Here is a 27,332-nt window from a genome sequence, read left to right on the forward strand (position 1 = left end):
GGGTCAGCCTCTTTGATAGAGAATGACATCTCTCTATCGGTAGAGCAGTTTTTCCGTGATGGTCTTCGCCCACGACGCCATCGTCGGCGTAGTGTAGTGGCAGCTTCCCTGTGCGTCGAATTGTCCCGCACCATACGCCTGAGTACCGCGTGCTCGTTTAAACCTGCGGGCAATCTTTGGATGAGGCCTCATGAGCGCCGTGGCAGTTTGGACATCGTAACACGGTGGCACCGCAGGCGTCTTTTGAGTGAGATTCAGCGCACCACGGACACACAACATTGTTCTCACAGACTCCTTTTACGTGTTCCATCTTGAAGCACTTGTAGCATTCCAGTGGCTTCGGTACGTATGGACGCACTGAGAGGCGAACATGGCCAACTTTGACATACGAGGGAAGGCTGTCTCCCTCGAACACAAGCCTCAAGCAGCGTGAGTTGCCGAGTCTGGTGTTGTGCGGGATACGGGTGCCTTCTGTCGCTGGCTTTATTAGTAATGGCAGGTCATTAGCTGGGATGGAAAGATCCACATCATAAGTGACGCCTACAGTGCAATTACAACTTGTAGCGACCATTGGCCGAACTTTCCCGTTGACGATTTCTGTTATGTGCCGAAGGCTCTGCAGTGCGCTACGGTGAATAACGTCTACAGCGAGGACATTCTTCCGTGCATTTATCCTCACGTCTTTGATCTCATTCAGCGCGGTTTCCTCGAGAAGCACAGAAAGAACTTGCCTGTTGAAGAGTCGCAAGTTAGATGCAGGGTCTTCAGGCATGAACAGCATGGTGTGTGGCCACCGCCGTGGTGCAGTCTTAACGGTGGAAACACTTGCGGACGATGCCATTCGCAGCAGTCTTCGTTTTGTAGTTCGATTCATGACGACCGTGAAGTGATCATCCGATGACTCAAAGCCGCCCGAGTAGAAATCGATTGCCTCGCTGTCCGTGTCACTCGACGCGTTGCTATGCTTCCTGGACGACGAAGCCCGGCGCGACGGTTGCACGCCTGGAACATTCTCAGGTGTCTCCTGAAGCATCGACGCAAAGGAGGGAGCGGCAGCTCCAAGGATTTCCAGGAAAACAAATTAAAAATACTGAGACACGGGCACAAGCGTTCTGTGAGAGAATAACTTCGGCGTCGTCCCTTAGAATGGAAGAGTTACCAAGAAACCTTAACCTTTAGCCACTTAGAATGAAAGAGTTACCAAGAAACCTTAACCTTTAGCCACTGCCAAATAGAATCTAAAAGCTGACCTCACAGTAGACGCGGCAATGGAAAAATATATTTGCTGTAAAATAAAGACGCGTAATTATTCGCGAAGCCTGGCTCATCGTTTACCCAAGTAATCTGATTGGAATTACGTACCCTTGTACATTCCTTTAGGATAGTGGTTAGTTGACTCTTCCAATTGTCACGAATAATTGACAGCATCAATGAGTTCAGAATATTTTCTACGAGAACTTATAAACTAAGCAGTAAGTTGATAACACTTCCATGCAATATAGGGCAGTATACGTTTGATACGTAAAACAATGATGCGAAGTATGTTGTGACATATAATTTCTTCCGCCTATCATTTAACTAGCATTAAAATACGGACAGTCACACGCACAGCACGGAACTGTAATGAACAAAAGTATTCCCATTATTATGTTAGCTGACAGGATCATCTGTCTAATATTCCTGAGCTGCTGTACAATCTGAATTCTAGGAAATGAAGATTGACAAGTTATTTAACACGTCCTACATAAAGGTTAAATGACTATGTTGGAAAACGTTCATCACATTTTAGCACCAGCAAGTCATTTGAGGTGCTTAGTTATCGACCTGCTGTACACAGGCATAGTGCGTTCTTTGCTCACCCTTAAAGTGCACCGCTGCTGTATTCAAGACTTAATCCTCCATCACCCATGCCAACACTGCTGCTCAACTCAGGTTTTTGTTTAGTTTAGTAAACACTCTATGGCGATAATGTAAGGAATTGCAAATTTAGTCGTGAAACCCCTTTTTTCAGATAACAAATGACTATCCGGCTTCACAATGCAAAGGTCGTCCTTTTGCTAGGCCTATTTTTTTATCAGTCGACGTCAGACCAACTACGAACTTGCGTGCTTGCTCAAATCCATAAACAGGGTTGGTACATTCTTCTTCCTATGCTTGCATAGACGTTTCACCGCAGACTGAAATCAATTCAAATTTATGTCCTTGACTACACTACCGGGTCAAAGCCCTAATCTGAGACTTACACTTTCAACTTTCGTCATGTTGGTAGTTTTTGTTAGGGAGACTACATATATATTACACAATACACGCATAATTAGAATAATGTGCGAGGTTTGGTCCCTAGGTAGCACAAGTTGACTTTTGCTCAACTTGAGTTTTTTCTTTTATATTGCGATTACCATGCTGCAGGTGAAACATACAACTATCCCATGCTTTCCATACGTCTGAGGGGTGATGCAACAATACGATCAAAATATCCAAGTCGGCTTTTTTTCCCCAAATTTAGACGTATTCGACAAAATTAAGACGAATGAAACGTATTCATGGGCGGCTGCAGCAATAACTACTTTGTCCTGTCCACCAACTATGATATGTGGATGTGCAATAATGCAATCATTAGCAGCAATCTGCATAATTCTTTCATAGGATTTACGGTTATAGCACAATAACATCCTCGTGTGGTACATTGCACAATTACTCAATTATCTTACCTGTAAATTTACCTTTAGTGCTCGTCTAATTAACCCTACAGTGTTACTCTACAGAACACTAGAACACGGAGTAATGTTACCCACAGACCTAACAGAAATATACAGTATCCTAAGGATGACCCACATAATTCGTCAAGACATTACTGTGAAGCCACGTTCTAATTAAAATCAAGTTACGTGGTTCTTTTTTATTTGCTAGATACAAAAATTGTGGAAACGCATTCTGTCAATGAAGTAGATAATTGTTTGAGGTAGATCTAACCACAGCGTGAGCTTAATAGTTGGTTTGAAGTCAAATCAAGTTATGTTTATTATTCGTTTGAAAAAAAGGAAAGATGTGAGCTCTCACAAAAAAGCTACTACATTGAGTAGCTTGACGATGTAGCCGATTCGTCATTTTAGAACATGGGCCGGCTGTGAAATGGGTGAATAATATTACAAAACCTATTCAACAGATCTAAAATAATAAATACACAAGTTATACAGTAAAAACACTATGATGAAAGCACCTCTCTGTAAAATTTCATGAAGTCGTCTGAAACAGTACGCATCAATTGTGACATGCCACGTTGGGCAGCAACGCAGAAAACGTATCGCGGTTTTTTTTTGTCTGTTTTCTGACGCTAAATAATTACTCAATACATTGGACAAGTATGTGGTCGGATGTTCATGAGTGTCGCTTTAAACCTATATCTGTCAAAGACCAAATAGGTGAGGTGTGCGAGGCGACTAGTTTTTTCTAGCGCTGAGCCTTTTATTAAAAATAGACCAAATAATCGCTTTGACAGCGCTCGCCTAATCATTGAAATAATACCACATATAACATCCAGATAAAAAGCATTAAAAACGCTGCACATATTTTGTCATTACAATGGCTTTATCAAACGTTGCAAACCACTAGCCCAACCACACCCAGATTTAAATCATAATCACACCACGAATAAAAGCAAGAAAAGCACAACGAATGTCCACATATACGTTCTTCCGAAAGCAATATATAATTTGTAGGAATAACACAAAAGGTATCATTCTATTCAGGAAAATAATTGATTGCAGTTCTTTTGCAAACAAGATTTACACATATCGGGCTATTTTTGTTCTGTCTGTGTTAGGAAAACCTCCAGAAGACAAGTTCCCGCAAAATCTCCAAAGAACAAGTCGGCTACGTTGGTACCCACTTATTCCTCCAATACGAGAAGAAGGTACGTATTTTGTTGTTTCAAGATATGCATCTTTCACTGCAAATAACGTATTTATTAGACAGTTGAAAATTCTTGTAATTGTAAGCACTTTCCACCACAGTGAGTGCACGCGCTGATTCCGCTGTTAAGAAAAATTCAATTCGGTTAGCTATTTTTCTTTTCTCTACGTGCTACGGACAAAAACGTATAGAATATTTCGAAACATTGCGTGAATTGCACGGTAAAAATTAAGCAGAAATGTGCCTCTAGAATAGAACACTGATCCTTCGCTTAGACGAGTAAGCGATAATGGGGATGCCTAGCCAGTTTATTAGCCAGTTAGAGGGCATTTGTTGATTAAGCTACAGCTCCGATGCGCCAAAAGTGCCCGTCGAAGCTATAGGAAAATACAACGACTTCATCTAAGTACAGGGGCACGTCTCCCACTTCAAGACAGCCAGCACTGTCCTCAACGCATTGGAATGCCACAGGAGGCAAACTCAGACTAAAGAGCATGACCTTGATCTCGAACATGCCATCTACAGTCTCAGTTTTTCTCGCCGACTTTGATTTGCGAGTAGCCAGCTTTTAGGTCTGCCTAAAGATTACTTCGCCGTGTGGAGCATATCCAGGGCTTTGTGTATCCGTGGGAGAGCCTACACGCCTTTTCTTCGTGATTTATTCCCGCAATCATTCGTGATTAAGAAATTAAAGGTTCAAACGTTTTTCAAAGTTCAACCTTTTTTTCTTCAACAACACGGGAGGCACTCATGCACTGTAGGATGACTCATTGATGTCATCACGTATTATTTCGTTGAACTGTTTTTTTTTAAGGTCGCGCGTTGGGTAGCTGAAAAATAATACGGGCTCTGACACGCCGGTTGAGCTGCTTCTCTTGTGATGCGATGTTTCGCGACTGGGTTCTGTCTTATGCTTGTTGGCGACGAAAAGCAGCTTCTCAGATTGCAAGAGGAGGGCTTTGAGGTGGTCTTGCATGAATATCCCAAGGCTCGGGTTAGCGCTTAAATCCGATTGGTGACCTCCATTGGTTGAAGCAGGTTCCGTAGCATATGAAAGCTCGAAAGTGCTGCTGGCGTTCATGAAATCATTTATGGAGACGACCGTCATACGAATGTTAAGATGCGAGTATTTGGTGGTAATGCGACGAGCTCTGCACGACTTCCGGCCTTTTTTGAATACTTTCGAGGCATCGCACGTCGCGGAAAATCACTAATTGTTTGTCGTATAGGAGTCAGTCTTCCATCAGTTCTAGTCCTGACTTTTATAAAAATAGCTTGAAGATGGGCCAAGCAAACGGACCATGTACTGGTGGCGCTGTGCTAAGATGTAGCCGCCGAGTGATGGTAAGCCAGGAGATAGATAGTCGGGGTTTCCACCGCACGCACGCCAGGTTATCGGCATTGTCGCGGATCTATCGAATTGCTCTCAACACGGGCAATTGGCGCCAAACTTACGTAGTCCATTATGATGGTACTGGTAGCAGTGGTAGGTGTGTTCGGCATCGCTGCCACGGCAACAGAGGGGGGGGGGGGCAGCCAACGTTGCGCCAGAAGTTGGTCTTACTCGCAGCGAAGCGTTAGCCGACATGTCTGTTGTACGAGGCGGTTGGCGGCGGTGGTGTTCGGCAACGGAGCCGTGGAGCGGCGGTGTCACTGAGTGGCCGAAGAGGGGCGAGGTGAAGGCAAGCAGCAGCAGCGCAGCCTTTTGTTTTGGCTTTGGTGGTACCAGATCAGAGCTCTCTATGACTACTGGCTTTCCTCTCGTATAACGTCTGCAGCCCACGCCGTTTCAGGCTGTGGTGTTTCTTTAGGTACTCGCATGGCAGCCATGCGATCTTGAAGTAAGAAGTGATTGTGCAGCCCAGTGCGTAGTATCCAGCATCTTCTCGAACATCCTTGCCTCTGACAGGATTTTAAATTCGATGCATTTCTTAGCGAACTTGGGCAACTTTCAGCGTATCTATCTATCTATATATCTCTCTATCTATCTATCTATCTATCTATCTATCTATCTATCTATCTATCTATCTATCTATCTATCTATCTATCTATCTAGCTATCTATCTGTCTATCTATCTATCTATCTATCTATCTATCTATATATATATCTATCTATCTACCTATCTATCTATATATCTATGTTAATATAGCGCCTAGGACATTTAGCTCTCCTGGCCGTCTCTATAATGGTATCCCTACCAAAGTTGTTATGGCATAACCTGACTGAATGAAGAGCAAGGTTGACAAGTCATAACATGAAAATAATAAGATGTATGTGATGAATGTGATGATTTACATTTTATGGTCTTGCTACTCTTGCGATGATTTAGTTCACATGACATTTTGCAAAATTGGTACGGTATGACATGGCTAAATAGCGAAAATAAGTGAGATACTCTGACGTCAAAATCATGAAATGCATGTCATGGTCTTCATGTTGACTAGTCATGAAAACATACCACGCTCATGGAGCGTTCACAGTCGTTTACATAATTTTGAATATACCAAATTCGGAGTCACGTGACGTCAGTGAATGCCGAATGTATTTGATTGGCACAAACATGATGATCATGTTATGGGTATCAAGTAAGAACGTGACAACAAACCACGCTTAAGATGCGCTCGTGGCCTTATCGCTAGGTTCACAAACACCAAATTTAGTAAGACGTGACGTGAATGAACTACGAAGGTAAATGGCACGTCCAAACGTGATAATGATGACATGCGTTTCATGTAAACATGACTACATGCCACGCTCATATCACACTCGCAGTTGTTTTGCTAACTCCTCATATACCAAATTTAGTATTACGTGACGAAAATGAATGACGAAGGTCCGAACATGATAATCTTAATATGCGTGCCAGGCGACACATTAGTGCATACATTTACAAATGTAAGCATCCTAAATGCATTTAGAAATGTAGGCACTCTTTTGTTGCCTGTTTTATAGCCGGCTTTTTCTGTTTTCACCCCTTAGTAGTAGTGCTGTGCAGTATGTATGGTTATTACCGAGTAGCTCAAATCAAACTGAGGTATATGATATTTTGTAAGTGCCCCTTACGACTGGAAAAAAGTCAATGTACGCAAGTTCCGAAACGAGCCGAAAACGCGTCACGCAGAAGTTCATTTTAGATACGACGCACACTCGTGGTTCGATAGGGCCATCATCATCCTCACTATTTTCTTGATCACCGCGCCAAGCCTCTCACACAGTTGAGGCTAGCTAGATCTGCGCGAGAACAGAACGAGCTTGCGCGCCCGGCGAATCGGACTTTGGCAGCCGCCGGGGCTCCGCGTCAGGCCTGCAATAAAGCGGCGAGATTGGCATGGCCCCATCAGCCGCCTCCAACGTCGTCTCACGTCTCTACTCTCGCCCGCTACAATGGTGACCCGGAGAAGGCGCCCTTCGATGAGCCAACAGCTGCCATGCTCCCGTGACTTTGCCCACCAGTGCGGCCATTCAAATTACCTACCCCAAGGTATGGTTTATGCAGCTCGACGCCGTTCTTGCAGTGAATGGCGTCACGGACCAACCACTGACGCACACCATTCTTCTTGAAGCCCTTCCAGTAGAGGTGCTTCATCTCGCTGCCACTTCAAGCTCCAGCCCGCAGTCGTACGATGACCTCTGCTCTGTGGTTTTTGTCTCCTACGGCCTCATTTACAACCCGTTGCCGTGGTCCCACGTCTTCCCAGTTTCTTGTCAGTCCCAGAAAGTGGTATGAAACAGCCATCATCCCTGCCTTGACCACGACGTACCTGCCCCTGCTACGACTCGTACCTCAGATTCGGTCGCAGGAACACCTAATCCTGCAGCTGACTTGACGACGAGGTAGAAGACGCATTTACTTCGACTGACCTCGTCACCGAGAGTTGCGTCAGCCACTTGAAGCCCGCAAACGCAGCTGCGTCGTACGTGCCTGCCACCTGCACGTATTCCTCTACCTCCTCCGTCTGAGACAACTCAGGTAAGTCGGCCTCCATGACGGCAACCTCACCGCATGGCTTGTAGCCTGCCGTGACTACGGACATCGTCACACCTGCTATTCGCCCCCCGATCGCGAAGGCATCGCCGTTGACGATGTCCGAAGGTGACTATCAACCGATTCAACACGCTGTACGTCTTGAAAGCAGTCACTACTTTCTACCTTGACGTCTTCCGCAGCTGAAGTTCCTGCCCACGACATACCACGGGCGAACTTCCGGGATACTGCTACTGTGAGAAAGGAGATGCGCCACACAGAGTAGCATTGCCAACGCCCTGCTCTCTCAGCTGGTGCTTCGGTTCGCTGCTACACTGGTCGCTGGACGGTTCTTCACACTGCTTCGCCGCTGTCCTGAACGACTAATAAACCTCGTCTCGATGGTGTAGGGGGCTGTTTATCCCCGTAACTACATTCTGGAGCTGCAAAGCCGCATGCTATCGCCCGTCATGACTGACAACACCAACCTATCGGTGCCTTCGCCCCATTTCGTCAACTGCCCTGGCCATCCTTGGCTTCGGGAACCGAAGGCCTTCAGCGGGGTGAATAGTACAGACGTGGAAGACTGGCTTGAGCACTACGAACTGTTGAGTGCTAATGATAGGTGGGATGAAGCCGACAAGCTTGGCCACGTCATATTTTAAATGCGAAGCATTTCTTAGCAAACTTCGGCTACTTTGAGCGTATCTATCTACCTATCTATCTATCTATCTATCTAGCCGCTTACGTTTGGATACTCTTGTGGTCACCCCCTTAATTTGGCGTGAACCAAAATTAGCATGGGAGGGAAAGATTGTTTCACGAATATGACGTGCTGGTCAAGACATGAATAAACTCACAACCCCGTCACGTACGTCATCAAACACTTCCCGTCAGAGAGTGGTACATACCCATGGGCGGGTATGTGACGATCGTATGAGGGTATGTGCCGCAGGTTTTCGACACACAGCATCTACCCAGGAACGACAAGAACACTCATGGGCAATTTTAACGCGCGAGCGTTAATAAGTACCCGACATCGGCTGCGTCGACCCCACGAATGCAAAGAATAAATGTCAAGGTCCCAGCTGGAATCGAACCCAAGCATTCTGCGTGGCAATGAAGCGTTTTACCACAGAGCTACGCCAGGTCTCGGAACTACTTTTCAAATAGACGCTAGTCTTCATTAAACGTCAATAGCGGTTGCAGTGCTGCCTACCCAATTTTACAAACACTACATATGTATTCCTTCGATACAGCCGCCATGTCGGGTTAACGTCAATTGTGGTTAGTTGCCATGCGCTGGAGTTTGTCTATGCAGCAGTGTCCAGGGCCACCACTCTTGTGCGCATGAGCGCTTATCATCAGCTTCTGGTGTTGCAAATACACATGTTCCAGTTCGCATCATCGCGCAAGTGCACACAACTGGTTATATAAGCATCTGCACTTCTTCAACAAATGTCTGTGCGTGTAACATTTGTACATATATTTAGCGTCATTCCACAATGTGTCGCTCAATAAAAAAATGGCAGTGGCTTAGCTCAGCTATGCCAGGATATACGTAGTGTTAGCAAAGGTTCAGTTGGTTATTTTTCCTTCTCCATGGCTATACCGCAGTGGCAAACGCCAGTCAGAGGCGCTATCAAGCGGCTCCAGCGCAGTGTCAGATGGCGAATGCACAGGGTAGGTGCGTGTGTCGGCGTCCATATGTCTACGCTATGACGGCACTCCTCTGGAACGCGCACACCGGCGGCGGCGGGTCGCGCTGGCCGTGGCCGAGTGCGATGAAGGTTCCGGCTCCGGTGCGTGACACCACCGATCGTCTGCGCAGCGCATCGAATTGCGCGCACACCGGCGGTGGCGGAGTATCATTGCACATGCGCAGACCAGTGCCACGCGAAATTGGCTCAGCGAAGCCAGTGTAGTTAACGCTACAAAAATGCAACATGGTGACCTTCCCTCCGCATGCTTCGCATAACGTCGATACCCAAGTATGTGGGATCTGCCGAATTTTTATTTGACAGGTGTCGCCGAATTGCGGAACAATATTCACATACGCAACATCTCCACATGAAGCGTCTTCAAGACGTCTTGTTCTGAAGTGTTCGGTCGGCCGGCTGTCCGGAAGCAGCGCGCAGAAGAGTGCTTGCGTGTCCGCTCTCAACAGACTGGGGAAAACTTCACCAGTTATATTGCGGACGTCGTAGACCTTTCTCGACGTGCGATTGACACCATCCCCGAAGCCGACAAGATCAAACACATGCTGAATGACGTGGACTATGGCGCATTCTAAATGCTCTTGGCTAGGAATCCGAGCACAGTTTCCGAAATCGTCAGCTTGCGTCAAAGCTGATCGAGAACTACGAGGCTGTCAATGGCTGAGGACTACGAGGCAACTTCGTCAATTGCTGAACAGACCGCACCTTTTGTACCACCCACGCTGGTGGACAACCACCAGGCTGCCCCGACAAGCAAGGGTACGCTAGCAGACCTTCTGGTAGAACCCGTGCCTTCTGGGTTTCATGAGCATCCTCCGGAGTTTTTGAAGGTCAACGCGGCCTCGCAACAATGCATCTTAAATTCAAACCTGTCCCTCGCCACGGCCAGAGCGTCCACTGCATCTCCACGACGTATCAGCCGACCAGTCGCTGTGGACCTGCTTGCCTGCCATGACCTTCATGCGCTTCTTCCAGCATGGCGTTCGCACTTCCATCGACTCGGTGTTAAGTTTGGCCTGGAAACACATCTGGGCAGACGCCATGGGGCGTAAGCCGGTCCACTGGAGAGGTTCCTAATCCCTTCGGCGCCCAGTCTGACCGTCGCTGCCGAAGATTTGAGCAATTATCCAGACCAAGCAGCAAGCAAAGGCGAGTGCTCGTCCTTCAAATGCGGACCCTTTTGTCGTCCCTTCAAGCATAAGCGGTGACTAATGGACTCGGCGACTCATCGGGCAACGGAGAAGCTGGCGTGACCGGCGACAGAGCTAACAGCGGAACGGCGCTTCTTTAATCCTCCGTCAAGTAGCCGACCAGCCGACTGTCTATGCCCGCCAGGCATTGTCCCTGCTGGCCGGAGGACGAGACGTAGGGTCGCCAATACGCCGCGACGCCGCAGAGAGGACAACAGGGACGGCGTCTTCCTGGGGGAGACCGCGGTGGCTGCCGCGGATCGCCCCGCTAATTTAGCGAACAAAATCGGTGGACCCTTTGAAGTATGCGGCCAGGATCGTGGGCACTCTCGACTAATGGCACACACACGACGATGAAGAGCCCTGCTGGCGCCACCACAGTGCAGTGTTCATGTGGACCGTGCATGCTTGTCCCCCTCACCTGTTGTGTGTGTGTGATTGGTGCTCCACTCGGAGAGGAGGAGCCCGACAAGGCTTAAAACGACGCCGGAGAGTGCTGGACGGTGCTCTGAACTATGTAACGTTCAACTACCACGCTCGTGGTTCGTGAAACCACTGTCCCTTCTTTTCTGTAAATATGTGTAAATAGTCCCATAAAACCATGTTCTGTTTTCCGTATCCTCCTGCGTTCCTCCTTCCTTCGCCAACCGTAACAACTGGTTGGCAGCGGTGGGATGCCATCAGCGAACTTCCTCCTTCGACCGCTACAACTGGTGGCAGTGGTGGGATGGACTTCACGACATGGTGCTGTGCTGTGGTGAGTGCTTTGTCTTTGCTATAACTTTCCAGGCTTCATTTCTTGAGTGTGCGTTGATTAGAAGCTGGATTGTGTGTGAGTTAGGGAGACACCTATTTGTGTGTTAGAGGGATCCCCTACATTTGTGTGAGATGCAGGACCAAAGTACAACGGCAATCATGGAGGTGAAGACACTGCTAAAAGATGGTCTTTTGTACATTTGTGAAGACCTGGGTATAAAGATTAAGGAAGGAATGGGCAGGTCAGAAATTTTAGAGCTAATTTTGGAAAGCGCCAGTGAGGTGGATATTGGATACGCGTTAAAAGCTTTGAAAAAATTGGAGGAACGAAAGCAGAAAAAAGAAAGAGAAGAAAAGGAATTACGGGATAGAAAAGAAAGGCAAGAAAAGGAAAGGAGGGATAGAAACGAAAGGGAGGAACGCGAAAGAGAGGCATGGGAAAGGGATACAAAAGAGCGTGATCCAGCACGCGCCTTGTTGCTCGAACAATTGAAACAGAAAATTGAGGCAATGAGGTGGAAGATTCAGCCATCCGCAACTGTAGCGCACGAGAAGCGCGATGATCAAATTAGTGAGGTGCAGCCCAGAGCTTTAGAAAAGGCTAGCACGTTTAAAGACAGCAGCAGGTTCGACGATGAACCAAATCTGAGTGCTTCTAAAGATGCTGCGAGGAGTAGACAGGCCGACGAAGGCCAGAGCAAGTGCGACGAGGCGCTGTGCCAGTCAACTGTTAGCGAAACAGCTAGGATAGCTGTAGAACAGCTGGTACAGACCTCAACTGTGTTTGTCGCAACGGTGGATCTTGCAAATGAGGTCGAAGTAGGCAAGTACACCGGAGAAAGCTCAGGAGAAGCAGCGAAGGTAGAGGATGAGAACAATGTGGTTGTAGGCAGCTCCAAGCAAGACGAGCGAGATTTTTTGCGGGAAAGCAGCTGCACTGTTTCTGAGAGCGTCGAGCTGTCCGCCGATCTAGAGTGTGGAATAGGTGAATTTCTCGAAAATCATTTAGACGGCGCGAGTTTGACTGCTGAAGAATACTGTGAGAGAGTTGACGAGCTTGGGATCAAATCGGAAGGCTCGGCAACGAGCCGTAAGAAGCGGCGCAGACGAAAAAGACGTCGCAAAGCCACGAGGGAGACGAACAGTACTACGCGTGTAAACGAGGGCGCATAAGCTTCGAGCGTAGCAAGTAGTACTAGGCACTTTGCATCGATGTCTAAGTCGGTTTGTATGCGTCCGAGCCACCAGACAAGAAAAAGAAAAGCGGGTTCTTCGCGAATACATTCCCGCGTAAGTCGTCGGTACTTCGGTTCTATCGACTGCACGTTTCAGGGCGCGCGCGAATGCAGGTTCAGTACAGGTGAATCGGCCCGACGTGACAACAGTGCTAAGAGACCGAAGGGCCGAGCTAAGGTGACAGGTGGTGCAGAAGTACTCTTGAGGTGTGAAGCCAGCAATAACGCAACCAGAGATCAATTTTCCAGTTGTGAGAAAAGGGTCGGTAGCAAACGTTGCCTTAGGAAAGCGAAGCGACGAAAGAATGTTAAAGGTGGCCATCAGCGGGGCGAACGAGAAAGGGGTAGGTTACTGGCCACTTCGCTGGGGAGGCCTTTGTGTCGTGCTGCAAAACGCCAGCGGCGAAGCGGTAGGCAATGGCGCAAGTCCACGCGTCGGTATGCGCGGTGGAGATTTAGAGCTTTTCACGGAAAAGAGTGTCGACGTGGTCCTAGAAGAAAGACCACAATAGCTAAACACCGCTCGGCTAGACCAAATCGGACACCGTCACTCTTTCCCTTGCATTGCTCGGGTTCCCTCCACCGGATTGACAGAGGACGGCCGAAATCGCAAATGAGGCGTAACGCTGCCGTTCAGCTGGTAGCACGTGCACGTTGTTGCCTCGGGCGTCCTCGCAATCCGGCATGACCACGACCGCCGCGTGTGAGATTGAAGTGCGGGACAGCTGTAGTAAGCTGGAGTGTCAGACACAGGAATTTTCTTGAAAGCATGTTTGCTCAATTTCGGTTTTAAAGTGGCATTCCTGTGTCCCCTCCCCGGATAGTGTTAGATACAGTTTTTTCCCTTCTAGATCTTTGTTAAAAAGCATTGCAAGTGTTTTAGTTGAGTTACAGGGAAATGGCCTAGGTTAGGTGTGCGATTGGTGTGCTAACGCTCTTTGGATGAGAGTATGATGTCGTGCTAGGAAGCACAGCAATGTGCGTTCTTTAAAAACGTGGGCTGACATGAAACTACATCCAGCAAATGAGCGTGTTGGTACACGAGTTGCATTTCCCTTTGTTATTTTAGTATGTGCTCAGGGATCAGGTGAATTCTTTCGCTGAGCGTTATGTTATATCGAACGTTGAGATTAGAGATGCGTTTTAAGGATTTACACAGTTCGATATCTTGAGAAAATTTACGTTCAGATGAGGGTTTAAGGATACCTAGGTGAGAGAGATATCGCCTATGGTCAGGTGCGTGTTGGTGTGCTAGCGTTCTTTGGATGATAGTATGATGTCGTGCTAGAGCGCACAGCAAAGTTATGTGCGTTCTTTAAAAACATGGGCTGACATGAAACTACATCCAGCAAATGAGCGTGTTAGCACACCAAGTTTACTTCGTTTTGTTGTTTTTGTGATCCCTTAGGGATCTTATATGATCACTTGAGCTGAAAGCACTGCGTTCACCGAAATTTTGAGACTAGATACATTTCTAGGATTTATAAGACGCAGTTTGATTTGATGTGAGAGAGTTTTGTTTGCGTCAGGGTGTCATAAAAGTAGGTACTCTCGACCATGCCTTGCAAGTATGTATTGAGAGAATGAAGAAAGCGCCCAGATAACTTGTGTATAGGGTACGGCAGCATTGGTGTGAAACCTTTGTATTTGGTTGTGTTTCATGAAATTAGTCATGAAATTAAATGTCAGTTACAACTTAGTAGTGCGGGTGGTAGGAGAAAGCTAGGTTTGTAAAATTGGAACTACGATTATATGGGGTCAAATTGTGTTTGCCTTTGTGTGCTTTTCTCACACGACAATTTGTTCCATTTTTTGGTAAGCTTCTCCACGTCCATGATTGTTGTAACTTTGGCGGCACAAAATTGTCTCAAAATTTTAGCGTACAGGTTTCTCTTTTGTTTGTGTTTTTTGAGAAGCCTGGAGGGTTTTAAGCGGGTCCAATGTGCTTGACTTCGGCATGGTACTGTGTTGTGTGGTTCGCCTTGCTGTTGTCGACCATTGTGAGCTGGTTTGGGAGTTGGGTTCGAGTGCGAAGCTGGAGGAAGAAAGCCAGGCCATCGTCCTCGTCACCAACCATTCTCTTCGTGCCCAGCGTTTGGGAGTGCTGGCCAGCCGAGATTTTCCGGGCGGCAAAGGAGCTGTTAAGTTTGGCCTGGAAACTCATCTGGGCAGACACCATGGGGCGTAAGCCGGTCCACTGGAGAGGCTCCTAATCCCTTCAGCGCCCAGTCTGACCGTCGCTGCCGAAGATTTGAGCAATTATCCAGACCAAGCAGCAAGCAAAGGCGAGTGCCCGTCCTTCAAGTGCGGACCCTTTTGTCGTCCCTTCAAGCAGAAGCGGTGACTAATGAACTCGGCGACTCATCGGGCAACGGAGAAGCTGGCGTGACCGGCGACAGAGCTGACGGCGGAGCGGCGCTTCTTTAATCCTCCGTCAGGTAGCCGACCGGCCGACTGCTTATGCCCGCCAGGCATTGTCCCTGCTGGTCGGAGGACGAGACGTAGTGTCGCCAGTACGCCGTGACGCCACAGAGAGGACAACAGGGACGGCGTCTTCCTGGGGGAGACCGCGGTGGCTGCCACGGATCGCCCCGCTAATTGAGCGAACAAAATCGGCGGACCCTTTGAAGTATGCGGCCAGTATCGTGGGCACTCTCGACTAAACGCACACACACGACGAGGAAGAGCCCTGCTGGCGCCACCACAGTGCAGTGTTCATGTGGACCGTGCATGCTTGTCCCCCTCACCTGTTGTGTGTGTGTGATTGGTGCTCCACTCAGAGAGGAGGAGCCCGACAGGGCTTAAAACGACCCCGGAGAGTGCTGGACGGCGCTCTGAACTATGTAACGTTCAACCACCACGCTCGTGGTTCGTGAAACTACTGTCCCTTCTTTTCTGTAAATATGTGTATATAGTGACATAAACCATGTTTTTGTTTCCGTATCCTCTTGTCACCGTTCGTATCCTCCGACGACCTTCCTTCCACATCTAACAACTGGTGGCAACGGTGGGATGCCATCAGCGACTTCTTCCTTCCCATCTCTTACATCAGCCACCTACGCCAGCACAGCAGCAGCGTTATAACACTGAGTTCGATGTTTCGTCGACGGCTGCGTCCGCATAGGCACAGCTAGCAGTATGCTCTTTGTCGACAGCCTTGTCGGCGCCATATGCGCTGTCGGAGACTCCACCGCGACCGTTACATTCCTGTCCTCGGTCATCATGGCTACGCTTTGATCCATCAGACCACTTCGCCTACATTGCCAACGCAGGTTCTTCAGTGCCTTCCCATGGCACTAAATAGGGGTACCGTTGCCAGCCGTGTCCACTCCAACCACCAATTTGCCCTCGAAGTCTCCGCCAAGTCGTGGTAGGACGCGCGTGTCTGTGACCGCAGCAACCCACCGACTTCATCTCCGTCCGCTGCGTTTCTCCAGTGTCGCCCACAAGAGACCCACTAGCTCCCGATCGTCCCTTCACGTTGACTCCCTGGACTTTCCAAACACACATCTTATGGATTGTCTTTTATGTAGATAGTACCTGTTGTTCTCTTTCTTTTTCACAAACCTTCCAATTGCGCAAAACGCTAGGAGAGGAGCCCGGTAGCGCCATCATCATTATCATCAGCATTTTCTTGACCACCGTGTGGCGTCTTTTGAGCAGCGAAGTCAGAATAAGCTCACGCGCCAGGCATGTCGGACGGTGGCAGCCGCCAGGGCACCACTTCGTGCCTAAATAATGTGGCGAGATCGGCACAGCCCCGTCAACCGCCTCCACGACGTCGTCTCATGTCGCTACTTTCGCCCGCTACTGAAAGAAATCCGCAGCATGCCCCAGGTTGAAACAAAAAATGCAGGTTGGTCAATGTGTGCTCGTCCCGTTTACTGCCCAATAGCTGAGCTGGTGTATATTCTCAAGCTCTTTTCGGGACAGGGTCACTTTTACGAGATTTCGCGTCGTGGTGTGCAGCGCGTGTTACATGTGCTACGACGATGTGAGCTTTTTAAGCCAACACCTCCTACTTAAGCCGTCAGCGGCAAGGCGCCTCACCTCGAACTGTTCTCAAGGTGCCACGCGCCAGCTGGATATTTCCTTTGTGGACACGGTGAGTTGCGAGTGATCTTGCAAACAAACAAAGCCGTACATGAGTGTGTACGCTCGAGTATATATTTTCAAAAATTAGGCAAACTTAGCTACGTACTTTCAAGTGGAAAATGCAGAAAGAAAAAAAGTGAACGCAGCGCATTGTTTTCGTTGCTACCAGGACGGTAGCATTTGTTTACCTTTATGCTGGCCGTACAACATTCGATTTTGCAATCTTCAGGCAGCTTCAGTTAGTGTCTGTTTCCTCACGCACACGCCGCCACAGTGCTGTTTGCTGTCCTGACCAGAACTACCTGGCGGACCATTAAGCTAGCTCTGGCGGCCAAAGAGCTGCCAGAGGTCTGAAAATTGAAGATTTCCACTGACAGCGGTGAACAGCATGCTTACCGTTGATGAAACTAATGTGCGGTAAGGTGCATTGAAGTTTATGCATGTAGCATTGCATATTTGAGCGTTATTTCTGGCTATTTCTGACGGAATGATTTTAAACATTCAGGACGCTTCTTCAGCAATGCAGAGTGGTCTGGGTTGATCATACCTAGCAGCTTTTGTAAGTGTCACATGAACACAATTAAATAAAACTTAAATGATAGTAAAGGAGTTGTGGCTGGTTTTCTTACGCTCCACAAAATCTATAGTTATATATGTAGAGGCTGCTATACAACTTTACCTTAGAGAATTGTCCCTAGAAATGTTTACCAAAGGGTATGTACCTCTACTTCTGCTTTGATCGTGATAGTGCTCTGTGTTACGCGCAGACCAGGACTTTTTGCCTGTCTGTAGTAACAATCTGTTCACCTGCGAAAAATTGATCACGGCAGCACAAACTGCAATAGGCAATGTAATGTGTGCAAGCAATAATAAATTAGTTTCAAGTCTCCCAATTGCCACTACTGTTGCAAGAATCGACTATTCTTGCTTGTGCCACCCTAATAGAACAAATATCAACGACAATACGAAAGACTTATTCGTTGGGATTAAATTTTGTTTAGGTTGATCTGCTTCCATTAGCTTTATTGGTATTGTTGCAGCTCGAAGTGCATGAATAATTGGTGGTTGAGACGCACCATCATCATGTCTCTTTTGTAAGTGCCACAATACTTAACTATAGTGAAAATACATTCCTTTGCGACGAAGAAAAAACGCATTCCTAGAGTCATGTCTCTATCCCCTTCAGGCGCAACGTCCACATTTGTGGACGCCAAGTTCACACCTAGGTATTTCGAAAATAGGTCTTGAATCTCGTGCGCAAACAATGCTCCCGCAACCTCTGCATCTTGCTGCAAGGACGTGTTGCGCCATCTCTTGCACCTGGTTCAAAATAACATCGTAAACAAAAGTCAGAATGGACGCCTCTACTTTCTATGGCGGGACGCGTAAGTGGCTCTGATGTTTTTATCGTTTACTTCGTACCTTTTTAGCTGGCGTGAAATTTTGCATTTGTCAGTAATAACTAAGTCATCCAGCATGCCTTTTAACAATATTTTGGCAATAGGAAATCATTTGTAATGACAGAAAGGTTCAGCTAAATTTCGCGTCCACGAACGTAGACACTGCGCTTCAGTGCCTCCTTTGTTGAAAGGCTGCTATTTCTCTGTGTTTCACTTCCGGCAGCATCAATTGATGTTTACGTTAATAATTTTTGTCACCAGGAGTTCAGGATCATGCATCGAGACGACAAAATGTCGACGGTGAAACAGCAGAAGACGTCCTTAAAAAATAGCTAATGGAGATGTTTCCGATGGAGACATTTCGGACGACGAAAAGGAGGAAGAGAATGAAGAGAACACAAAATTAGGTTTGGTTTGAAAAACCATTAGCCTTTTAGTTAAGATCCTGCCGCCCGGTTCTTGGCCGATCCCCCTTTGTGGGTGTGCGCCAGACTATCAAGGATCATCATCATCATCATCATCATCATCATCATCATCAGCTGAGCGTCAACAAGCCCCAGAAAAAGCGTGGGCGACCAAGCAGTGAGAACCCCCAGGTGATGAAAAGAAAGGCACCCAATGCGTCACCCCTGCCAGTGAGCACTCTTCGCTATGACGGCATACAGCACTGGCCACGGCAAATGAACATACCCAACGCACAACGCTGCAGGAGGGATGGATGCTCATCCAAGAGCCGCGTCCGCTGCAGGAAGTGTGACATTTTCTTTGCCTGACATCGCAGAATGACTGCTTCTACCTCTTTCACACTAAATAGACTTTTTCTAGTAACTTCTCTCAACATTACTTTGAAAGAAGTTATTTTTGAATTTATATGGAAAGCGTGTTTTCTTCTTTGTCGCTTTTCACTAATATTACTGCTTTGAGGCGCAATGTCCACAAATGTGGACGCTGAGCAAAAATTGAAGCAATACACATATTTTGCATTTGTTTCGAGTTTCTTGCTTTAAAAGGCCTAAATATTGAAATTATGAACAAAAAATTTTTCACGTTGCCAGATTTAATTCGCGTCTGAAGGGGCTATTTTCGCGGGTTTTAAAACACAACGACTTCATTTAGGAACACAGGACGTGTCGAACTCTATGAACTGCTCAACGAAAACTGATGAAGTTAACTTTTTCACTTAAATGAACTACGTAACACTGTTTCAGTATGAAATTGTTGTATAGCTCTTCGCCAAATAATTTCATTCATTCTGAGTTTCGCTTTTTTCATTGTTAGTATATGACCCGCTTGCCAAACATCCGGGAGGTCTGCAAAAAAAAGCAATGGTGTTGAAACGTCCACGTTTTTCTACAATACCTGAAGAAGGTTTGTATTGCCTGGTTTTTAACCAACGTTATAACCTAAGGCGCAGCACTACACATCGCTGCAAGCTCCCGTACTACTTCAGCACTTATTCAGGTCTCTTCTAATACAGTGACACAAGCAACCAATGGAACTTTCGCTTTTGATGCAATTATTTCCAGCCAAACACTTTAGGCCTAATCTAAAATATGTTTTTTAATCAAGTAATGTGTAGACTAGTGTCCCAAGTCTGAAGAAACTGCCGATCTGAGTGGCATTCTTTGTATGGGTTTAGTTTCCTATTTGCTCTCCTTTGTCTTTCTTCTTTTTTAGCGGAGCTTCTTTCTGCCCGTTCGTGCATTGATGGCATCACCTTCATAATTGCTGAAGATAGCACCAATGGTTGTGTAACCGATATATATGAAATGAACCGAATGGATTTTGAATGAATCAGGATGCAAATGACCGAAGATCGAATGATACCCGCCGCCGTGGTCTAGTGGCTAAGGTAGTCGGCTGCTGACTCGCAGGTCGCGGGAACGAATTCCGGCTGCGCCGGCTGCATTTTCGATGGAGGGGAAAATGCTGTAGGTCCGTGTGCTCTGATTTGTGTGCACGTTAAGGAACCCCAGGTGGACAAAATTTCCGGAGCACTCCAATATGGCATCTCTTATATTCATAAGGTTGTTTTGGGGCATTAAACCCCACCAATCATTGAAGATCGAATGAAGCCCAAAAACTTGAACCTTATGTGTGCCCGCACAATATTTCGCTATACAAAGACGTCCTGATAGTTCAAAACAGTACGCAAGAAAGACCCTACAGAAGCATCATATCGAGCATCACGCATAGCTCACGTTTCGGTATAAAGATGAACAATGACGTATTCAATATCTCACGAAATGCCAAAACACAGCTGGCCAAGCTCTAATATGAAGCAGAGTGCAGCCTTCCCATGAGACAGTATGATAATTATTAGTAATCTTTATTGATTATCGCTCCTTCTGTTTCTATCTTTCTTTCCATTTTCTTCCTTTTCTCTTTGTCTTTGTTTCTCGCTGGCCTCCTCTTTCTTTCAAGCTTTCTATATATTTCTTTATCTGAATTTGATACTTGCTCTTTGTGTCGCTTCAATTTTTCAATTTTCATTCGCTCTATGCTGCGATGTGTTCTCTCTCACTATTGTTTCCCTGTTCCTCAACTCCCATTTCTCCTAAGCACCCTTCTTTTATCACCCCAACTTCTATATTATTCTACACAAGTATATGCTATATTCTGTCCATCTATCTGTCTGTGTATCTGTCTGTCCATTCGCCTGTCCATCCATCCATCTCTTAGTCCGTCTGTCTGTCTGTCCGTCCGTTCGTCTGTCTGTCTGTCCGTCTATTCATCCTTTCGTCTTTCTGTCCGTCCGTCCGTCCGCCCATCTGTCTGTCTGTCCATCCATCTGTCCGTCTGTCTGTCTGTCTGTCTGTCTGTCCGTCTGTGCATTCATTCATCCGTCTGTCAATCTGTGTCTGTCCGTCCATCTATCCTTCCGTCTGTCTGTCCGTCAGTCCGTCTGTCTGTCTGTCCGTCTATCTGTCCATCCGTCCATCCGTCTGTCTCTCCGTCTGTCCGTCCGTCTGTTTGTCTGTCCATCTATCCGTTCGCCTGTCCGTCCGTCTGTCTATCCGTCCGTCCGTCTGTCTGTCTGTCTGTCTGTCCATCCGTCTGGCTGTCTGTTTGTTTGTCTGCCTATCTATCTATCTATCTATCTATCTATCAATCTATCTATTTATCTATGCTGGTTCGAGCACAGATACGCCAATGCTGGTTCCAGCGTTGACTATCTAATTTCTTGTATATATTTAGCGCCACTTCATAATGTTTCACCTAATAAAAAATTACAAACGAGTCACCTTGCATAGCATTGATGCCCAAGTTACGTGGGATCTGCGTCCGCCTTTTTGTTGAGGGCAGTAGTGGATGGCAAAATCTATGCCACGATATGATATTTATTTGGTATTGGAAAGCGCCAGTACTGTGAAAGCAATCGAGTAGTTCTTATACAATAAAGCATTATGTAAAAAAAACACTCAGAAAATGCAGCAAATAATAGTTGGCCTCGCCGGCTCGGCCTCCTGCAGGCTTCGCAGCGCTTGCGGAGTGCAAGGAATGAACGCAAATGCACCCACTCGCACAGCAGCGCACCATGCGGGTGCTGCCGGCAGTCATCAGCTTTGGGGCCATTCCCTAGCCCGCGCTCAGCACACTAGGCAGTATATTTCTAGACACTGTATTTTAAGCAATGGCAGCGACAAAAATTCCCAAAAGTGCAACACGCGAACAATTTACTTCATTCTGTTACGGATATGGGTTAAAGCAGAATCAGGTATGTCCCAACCATCGTGTCGGACGCGCGTATTGAACCAGATATAATGTCGCTTATGACTACTAGCTGCGAATAGCAGGAGCTTAATTTTCAAAACAGTACCATCGGCATTGAACGAACATTTGGAATGCTCCAAGTGTATAGTTAAGGCAAAACTGCAACAACTTGCCAGTGCAACAAAAAGGTGCCCCTGTTTGCTTGCACCCACTGTAGTCATGCGATGAGCTGGCCTAAAATGCAATTAATTGTGATCCTATTTTTGTTCTCTTCCCGTTAGGAGGCACAACAGGAAGGCCACATCTATGGCTTGAGAGATCGAGATTTCAACTACTGGCTGGCCTCGGAGGACCACCTATAACCAGATTTGCCTATCAATGTACTAACATTGCTTACTTTACTAACACCTTGCCTGCATCAAGACAATATCTTGAAGTAGTTGTTAGTTTTGCTTCACTTTATATATTATCATGTAAAGAGCCTTAGCAAATCATGCGAATTCAGGGAGTGTTACATGTGCAAATTCAAAGAAGTATAGTAGCATAACTTTTCAATCTCTAACTATCAATTAAAGAAGAAGAAACAAGGTGAAAACGAAATAATGGTTGCAGTATGGGGAAATTTTTATCTAAATCTACATGCTTACGCTCATCCATGAAAAATATTGCAACATAATAAAACCAGCCTAATTTCCTGAAAGATCTCATAAAGACTGCTACCAAATGTGCGTACACGTGAAATTGTCGACGAAATGTATTAGTGGACGTTTCCACGTCTTTTAAAATTGGCGGTGCAAGTTCTTTAGCGTAGTTTTGGCGTCGCCAAAACCACCAATAACTGATAATTTTTGTGGAACGCTCAACTGGCCTGTGCTATTGCACCATGCTTCCAGTGATCATATTCTATCGCTTGGTGACCCGCATGCAAACAGTATGCATAGCATAGCTGTGTGTTCAATTCTAAAATATTGTGTAGTATAGTGTAATGACGGGACAGAAAAGGTGAGTGAAGGTGTGAAGAATTGATGCGAAAATTACAACAATCAAGTGAATCAGGGGACGAGTAACATCATAGCGTGATGTAAGCCTTTTTACTGAGCGCTCCTTGGACACCATTATAGTGCTCTGTGGATTGTTTCTAACGTGCGTAATCCCGAAAAAAATTCATTGTAGAGGCTGCGACATCGGCTTTAGTGCTCCCATGAAAGAGCCTAAAAATTAGAGGATTCTCTTTTCAATAAGAGGTTTGAACGAGTTGTGAAAAAGAAAGAAAGGTTTGAGAGCACGTATTTGACCAACAGTGTACACTTCAGCTTAGCAAAGAAATGGGAATAGCAAATAACGTTGAGACGAATAGTTAAGAGGAGGTGCAGTGAAACATGATTGTAAGTTCCTTCCGCCGCGTAGACGCCGAGGGGGCTTCACGTACGGAACACAAGAGCCCGCTTGCCCGTAAATACAAGGGTGGCGAACCCGAGTGCGCTGCGTGCCAACCCAGTATTCTACAACTGAGCTACATCGGTGATGGTGAATTGTTCACAAAAATATCTTATTCAGGCTTGATGTCGAGAAAGAATCCCGTTATTGTTAGTAACAAATCGTTTTAGAGCAGCGAATGAACAAACATGCGTTACATATTGCCAATAGCGTAACGAGTAGGTCGTCCGAAGCTGCAACGAAAACAAAAGCTGGTTCTTCATCACCCAATTATTGTGGCACATACGCACTTCTATCATAAATCCTCATCATTGTAAGCCACTGCATGAAACATTGCCACAAAATTCCTACCAAATGTTTACCGGATACAATGCTCTTCAGAAGAATGACAAAGAATAGCATGGTGAATTCCGGCCAACAACCCTGAAATTGTGAATATATAGCCGTAGTGGGTACCCAGGAATTGTGTTTGCAGCAGTTACCAAATAACTGTTCAGAAAAGACTCTGCAAGGCGCCTCTTCTAGCTTTCTCTGTGATTGTGCTGCACATTCTGCGCAAACCTGGATTTTTTTTGTGTTTGGAGATCGTGTCCGTATCATTCATTTTATTACAGGGCGCAGGACTGTAACACAACCCTAATTTAGGGCCTACTAACTCTGGAGAGGGTACGTATTGTGCACTGACTTGAACCCACCTAATTGTAACACTACAACAATCAGAAAAATGTAAGGAAATCTGTTGGCACGATTATGTGAAAAAATGGTTTGTAGGGATACGTGTTTGAAACTTATTCATTTTTGTTGTAGTATATGTAGAATTCGGCACGTATATGACGCCGATAGCATCGGGTTCAGTTTTGGTGTCCCGGCAGTCTATTCTACGATATCACTACACCTAATAAACAGCAAATATCACAGCATTCGTAGGTTCAACCTTCATGGCGCATATACCTACACAACGGGGTTGCATAGTTGCTGCACAACGAGTTGGCGAGACAGAACATTATACGATAGCCGTGCAATGCCACCTTCGCTATCCTGCTCAACCAACTACTCACCAACTCAGCAATAGGGCTGCACTTTTTCAAGTTGAAATGAAGTTTCATTTGCTCGGTTGTCTATCTTCACACTGCATTGAGTGTATTTTTTGCAGATAACAATAATAGTGAAGTAATTTTAACCGCTTCACTACGTGCTATTTATTGCCACAGAGGCATCGTTTATATTATATTTCTTTCGAAAGACTCATAAAATGTAACAGTTTCACCCCAAGTGCAGAGCAAAAAAAATGGCATTACAACAAACTAAAATCTCCAACGCCATCAGCTTGGCGCTTGCGGGCTGCTGATCATGAACCTATAGGAACGCAATGAAATAAGACACAGATTCCCAAAGAAAAATTGAGAACTAAGAGTTGTTTGTTCGTGCTGGTGCTGCTTATACCTGCGTGGGTATTATTTTCTTGCGTCCTCCATTGTGTTCGAGAAGCACACTGCAAATATCTACTGTGAACCAAGAACTAGCCCTTAGTCCAGCTATTCCATAAGTAGCAGTGAACTCCCTTCGTAAAAATGAGTGCTGTGGCAAGCGTTGATATCTTCGTGGGATAGTTCGCATCGTCCTCAAAGCACAACATTTACACTCCGCGATGCTCAATCGAAAAATGTGCGAGTACTGGCAGCCATGCCCTCTAGATCAAAGCGAAAGGTGGAGACATATATCCTGACTTCGGTGAAAGACGCGCACTGTTGATGACCCTGAAAGCGCTTCATTTTCGCCATCACACTGTTGATGATGGAAAACCATCCACCACTCCGAAACACTTCAGAGATATGCGGGCTGGAAATAGTAATAACGCGGAGTACCGACGCAAACGTTATCTTTACAAATCACTACCCATACAAAAATATGGCCGATTACAGCCAGGTTGTGGTTGTGGACCTGCTCACTACAAGTACCTTGGAGGGTTTGGGCTCTGGTAATCGATCCAAAGACGAACAAACTTCTGCAAGAAGCGGTACGTACATCCTTCACCCGAAGTAGCATTGTAGAATGAGGTGATAAGTTCTAGATGTCCAAGACTGCACTCATTGTCGATCGTAGTGAAATGAATCGTATATTTTAAAATTCAGAGAACGCGTTACCACGGGTAGTCACTGGCTGTCAACAGCGTTGCAATTGCATATGCCCAGGAGGTCATCGCCATTAGCGTAGTGGTGGTATTGAAGACGCAATGTGTGAGTAGTTGTTATTGCCAAGGGATCAGTGGGTATGTCTATCAGCCAGGCGATCTGTATACTCTTGCACTGTGCAGTAGCAATATGTCAATGGCGAGAAAAAATTGCATTGGCAGATAGGGGCCAGAGGGCATTTTTGTTAGGCGAGAGTGACGGCTACCGGGTGTCGGCGTCAGCATGCTGATATCCATTTCTGTATGGCCCATAGATATTACAATCTGGCACGTGAAATGCCTAGTGAATGTGGCGGCCGGGAGGCTTCTTCAATAACGACAACAAGCACATTCTTTGGCGGTTCGTAGTGACGTGAAATAGAAGGGCGGTGAAAGGGTGCTAAACTCTAATTTTGTCCGGCAAGACGTACGTCAGAACGCAGTGGGTGACGAGCACTTTGTGACCGTCACGCCAAGCCTGTCAGCTGCAACGTGGGCCTGCTGGGCAGCCCAGAGTCATTCGGACAGAAGGGAGCTATGGAGGGCCACATCCCTCTTGGCAGAAGTATTATGGGGGTTAGTCTGCATTTTCTTGCACTTCCAGGGAATTTGTGCAAGTGTCGATACTTCGTCGCATGCAGAACATTCGTTATTGTGGAATACTTTGGAATAGATTGCTTGTAGTGAGCTCAAGATAGTGTACGTCCCTGTCGATATTATTCAAAGAGTGAGGGCCTGAGGCCCATTAAAAATGAGGTGAGGGAGTGGTCTGCTCTGTTTATTGTTACTTTCTTATTCCTTTGCTGATGCCTTGGTCTGCTTGATGGAACTGCTCACTGTGTGTAAATTTAGATTGTCAAATATAGTTTATGTGTGTTTGCTAATATTGAGAAATAATGAGAAAGTGTCAGTATTTCGATATAAAATATGAGAAAAGGGTCTTTCAATGTGACATCAACTTGTTTTATTTCATTAAAGAAAGAAGCAATGTCACGCGTAGTGTAAAGGAACGGTGTAACGGGGGAATAGCCCGCACAATAGCCCAATCACCGATGGGGGATCGTGAAAGTATATCTTGTTGATTTAGGAATTTTACGTTGTATTTGTTAATGATATGCTCCAAAGGTTTAGAACTGGTAAAAAGCAAGAATATTTACCCCTAATTTTGTTGTATTAGTTAGTTTTCAGACATAATTATGGACCCTACGTTTGCTTATTTTCACAGCTGAGAATAATTGCAAATATAATTGATTTTTTATTACAATATTACCTTAGCATTCACGTGCTTTTTCTTTTGACAGGTTATTCTTTTGGACTACACCGCCTCCACTAGAAGGCTAAGGCTGTTCAAAGAGCTTGTCGATCTTGTCTGGTCAAACAATTCTTGACCTACTTGTAAAGTCGTCATCAACCCTGCAAAAAGGAAGAGGCTTGATGAAATTATATGAATAGTAAGCGATTCGCCTCAACCAGACTCAATAATGCTGCGCCAAAATGTTGGCTCTATTATTGAACAGGTTTTTGTGCACATGCAATTACGACCAGTCTCGATGAGTTTTTCTGCGCCTCCATTGGACAAGGTTGTCCGTACAAAACATTGCAACTGACCTGCTCTCCAGCTGTATTGTGTCAATAAACTGTCTCTGCAACCCATTTATCTAATAAGATTTTGTTCAACTTATTAACTCCTACGTTTAGCTTTTCATTTTTCAGAAGTCATTTGGCCAGTGACAATCACAT

General features: G+C 46.1%; 1 protein-coding gene across 1 annotated transcript; it reads left to right on the forward strand.

The window, feature by feature from the left end:
- The first annotated feature begins 1,817 nt into the window (after positions 1-1,817).
- On the forward strand, positions 1,818-27,245 carry LOC142769139 (uncharacterized). The gene is made up of 7 exons (XM_075872090.1): positions 1,818-1,932; positions 2,012-2,130; positions 3,824-3,913; positions 19,550-19,639; positions 22,267-22,365; positions 24,037-24,088; positions 26,894-27,245. Exons 2-6 carry the CDS (start codon positions 2,019-2,021, stop codon positions 24,060-24,062), a joined length of 417 nt encoding a protein of 138 aa, XP_075728205.1. The 5' UTR covers positions 1,818-1,932; positions 2,012-2,018; the 3' UTR covers positions 24,063-24,088; positions 26,894-27,245.
- The last annotated feature ends 87 nt before the right edge of the window (positions 27,246-27,332 follow it).

This window comes from Rhipicephalus microplus, chromosome 8, assembly GCF_043290135.1.
Source record: "Rhipicephalus microplus isolate Deutch F79 chromosome 8, USDA_Rmic, whole genome shotgun sequence".
Taxonomy (NCBI): Eukaryota; Metazoa; Arthropoda; class Arachnida; order Ixodida; family Ixodidae; genus Rhipicephalus; species Rhipicephalus microplus.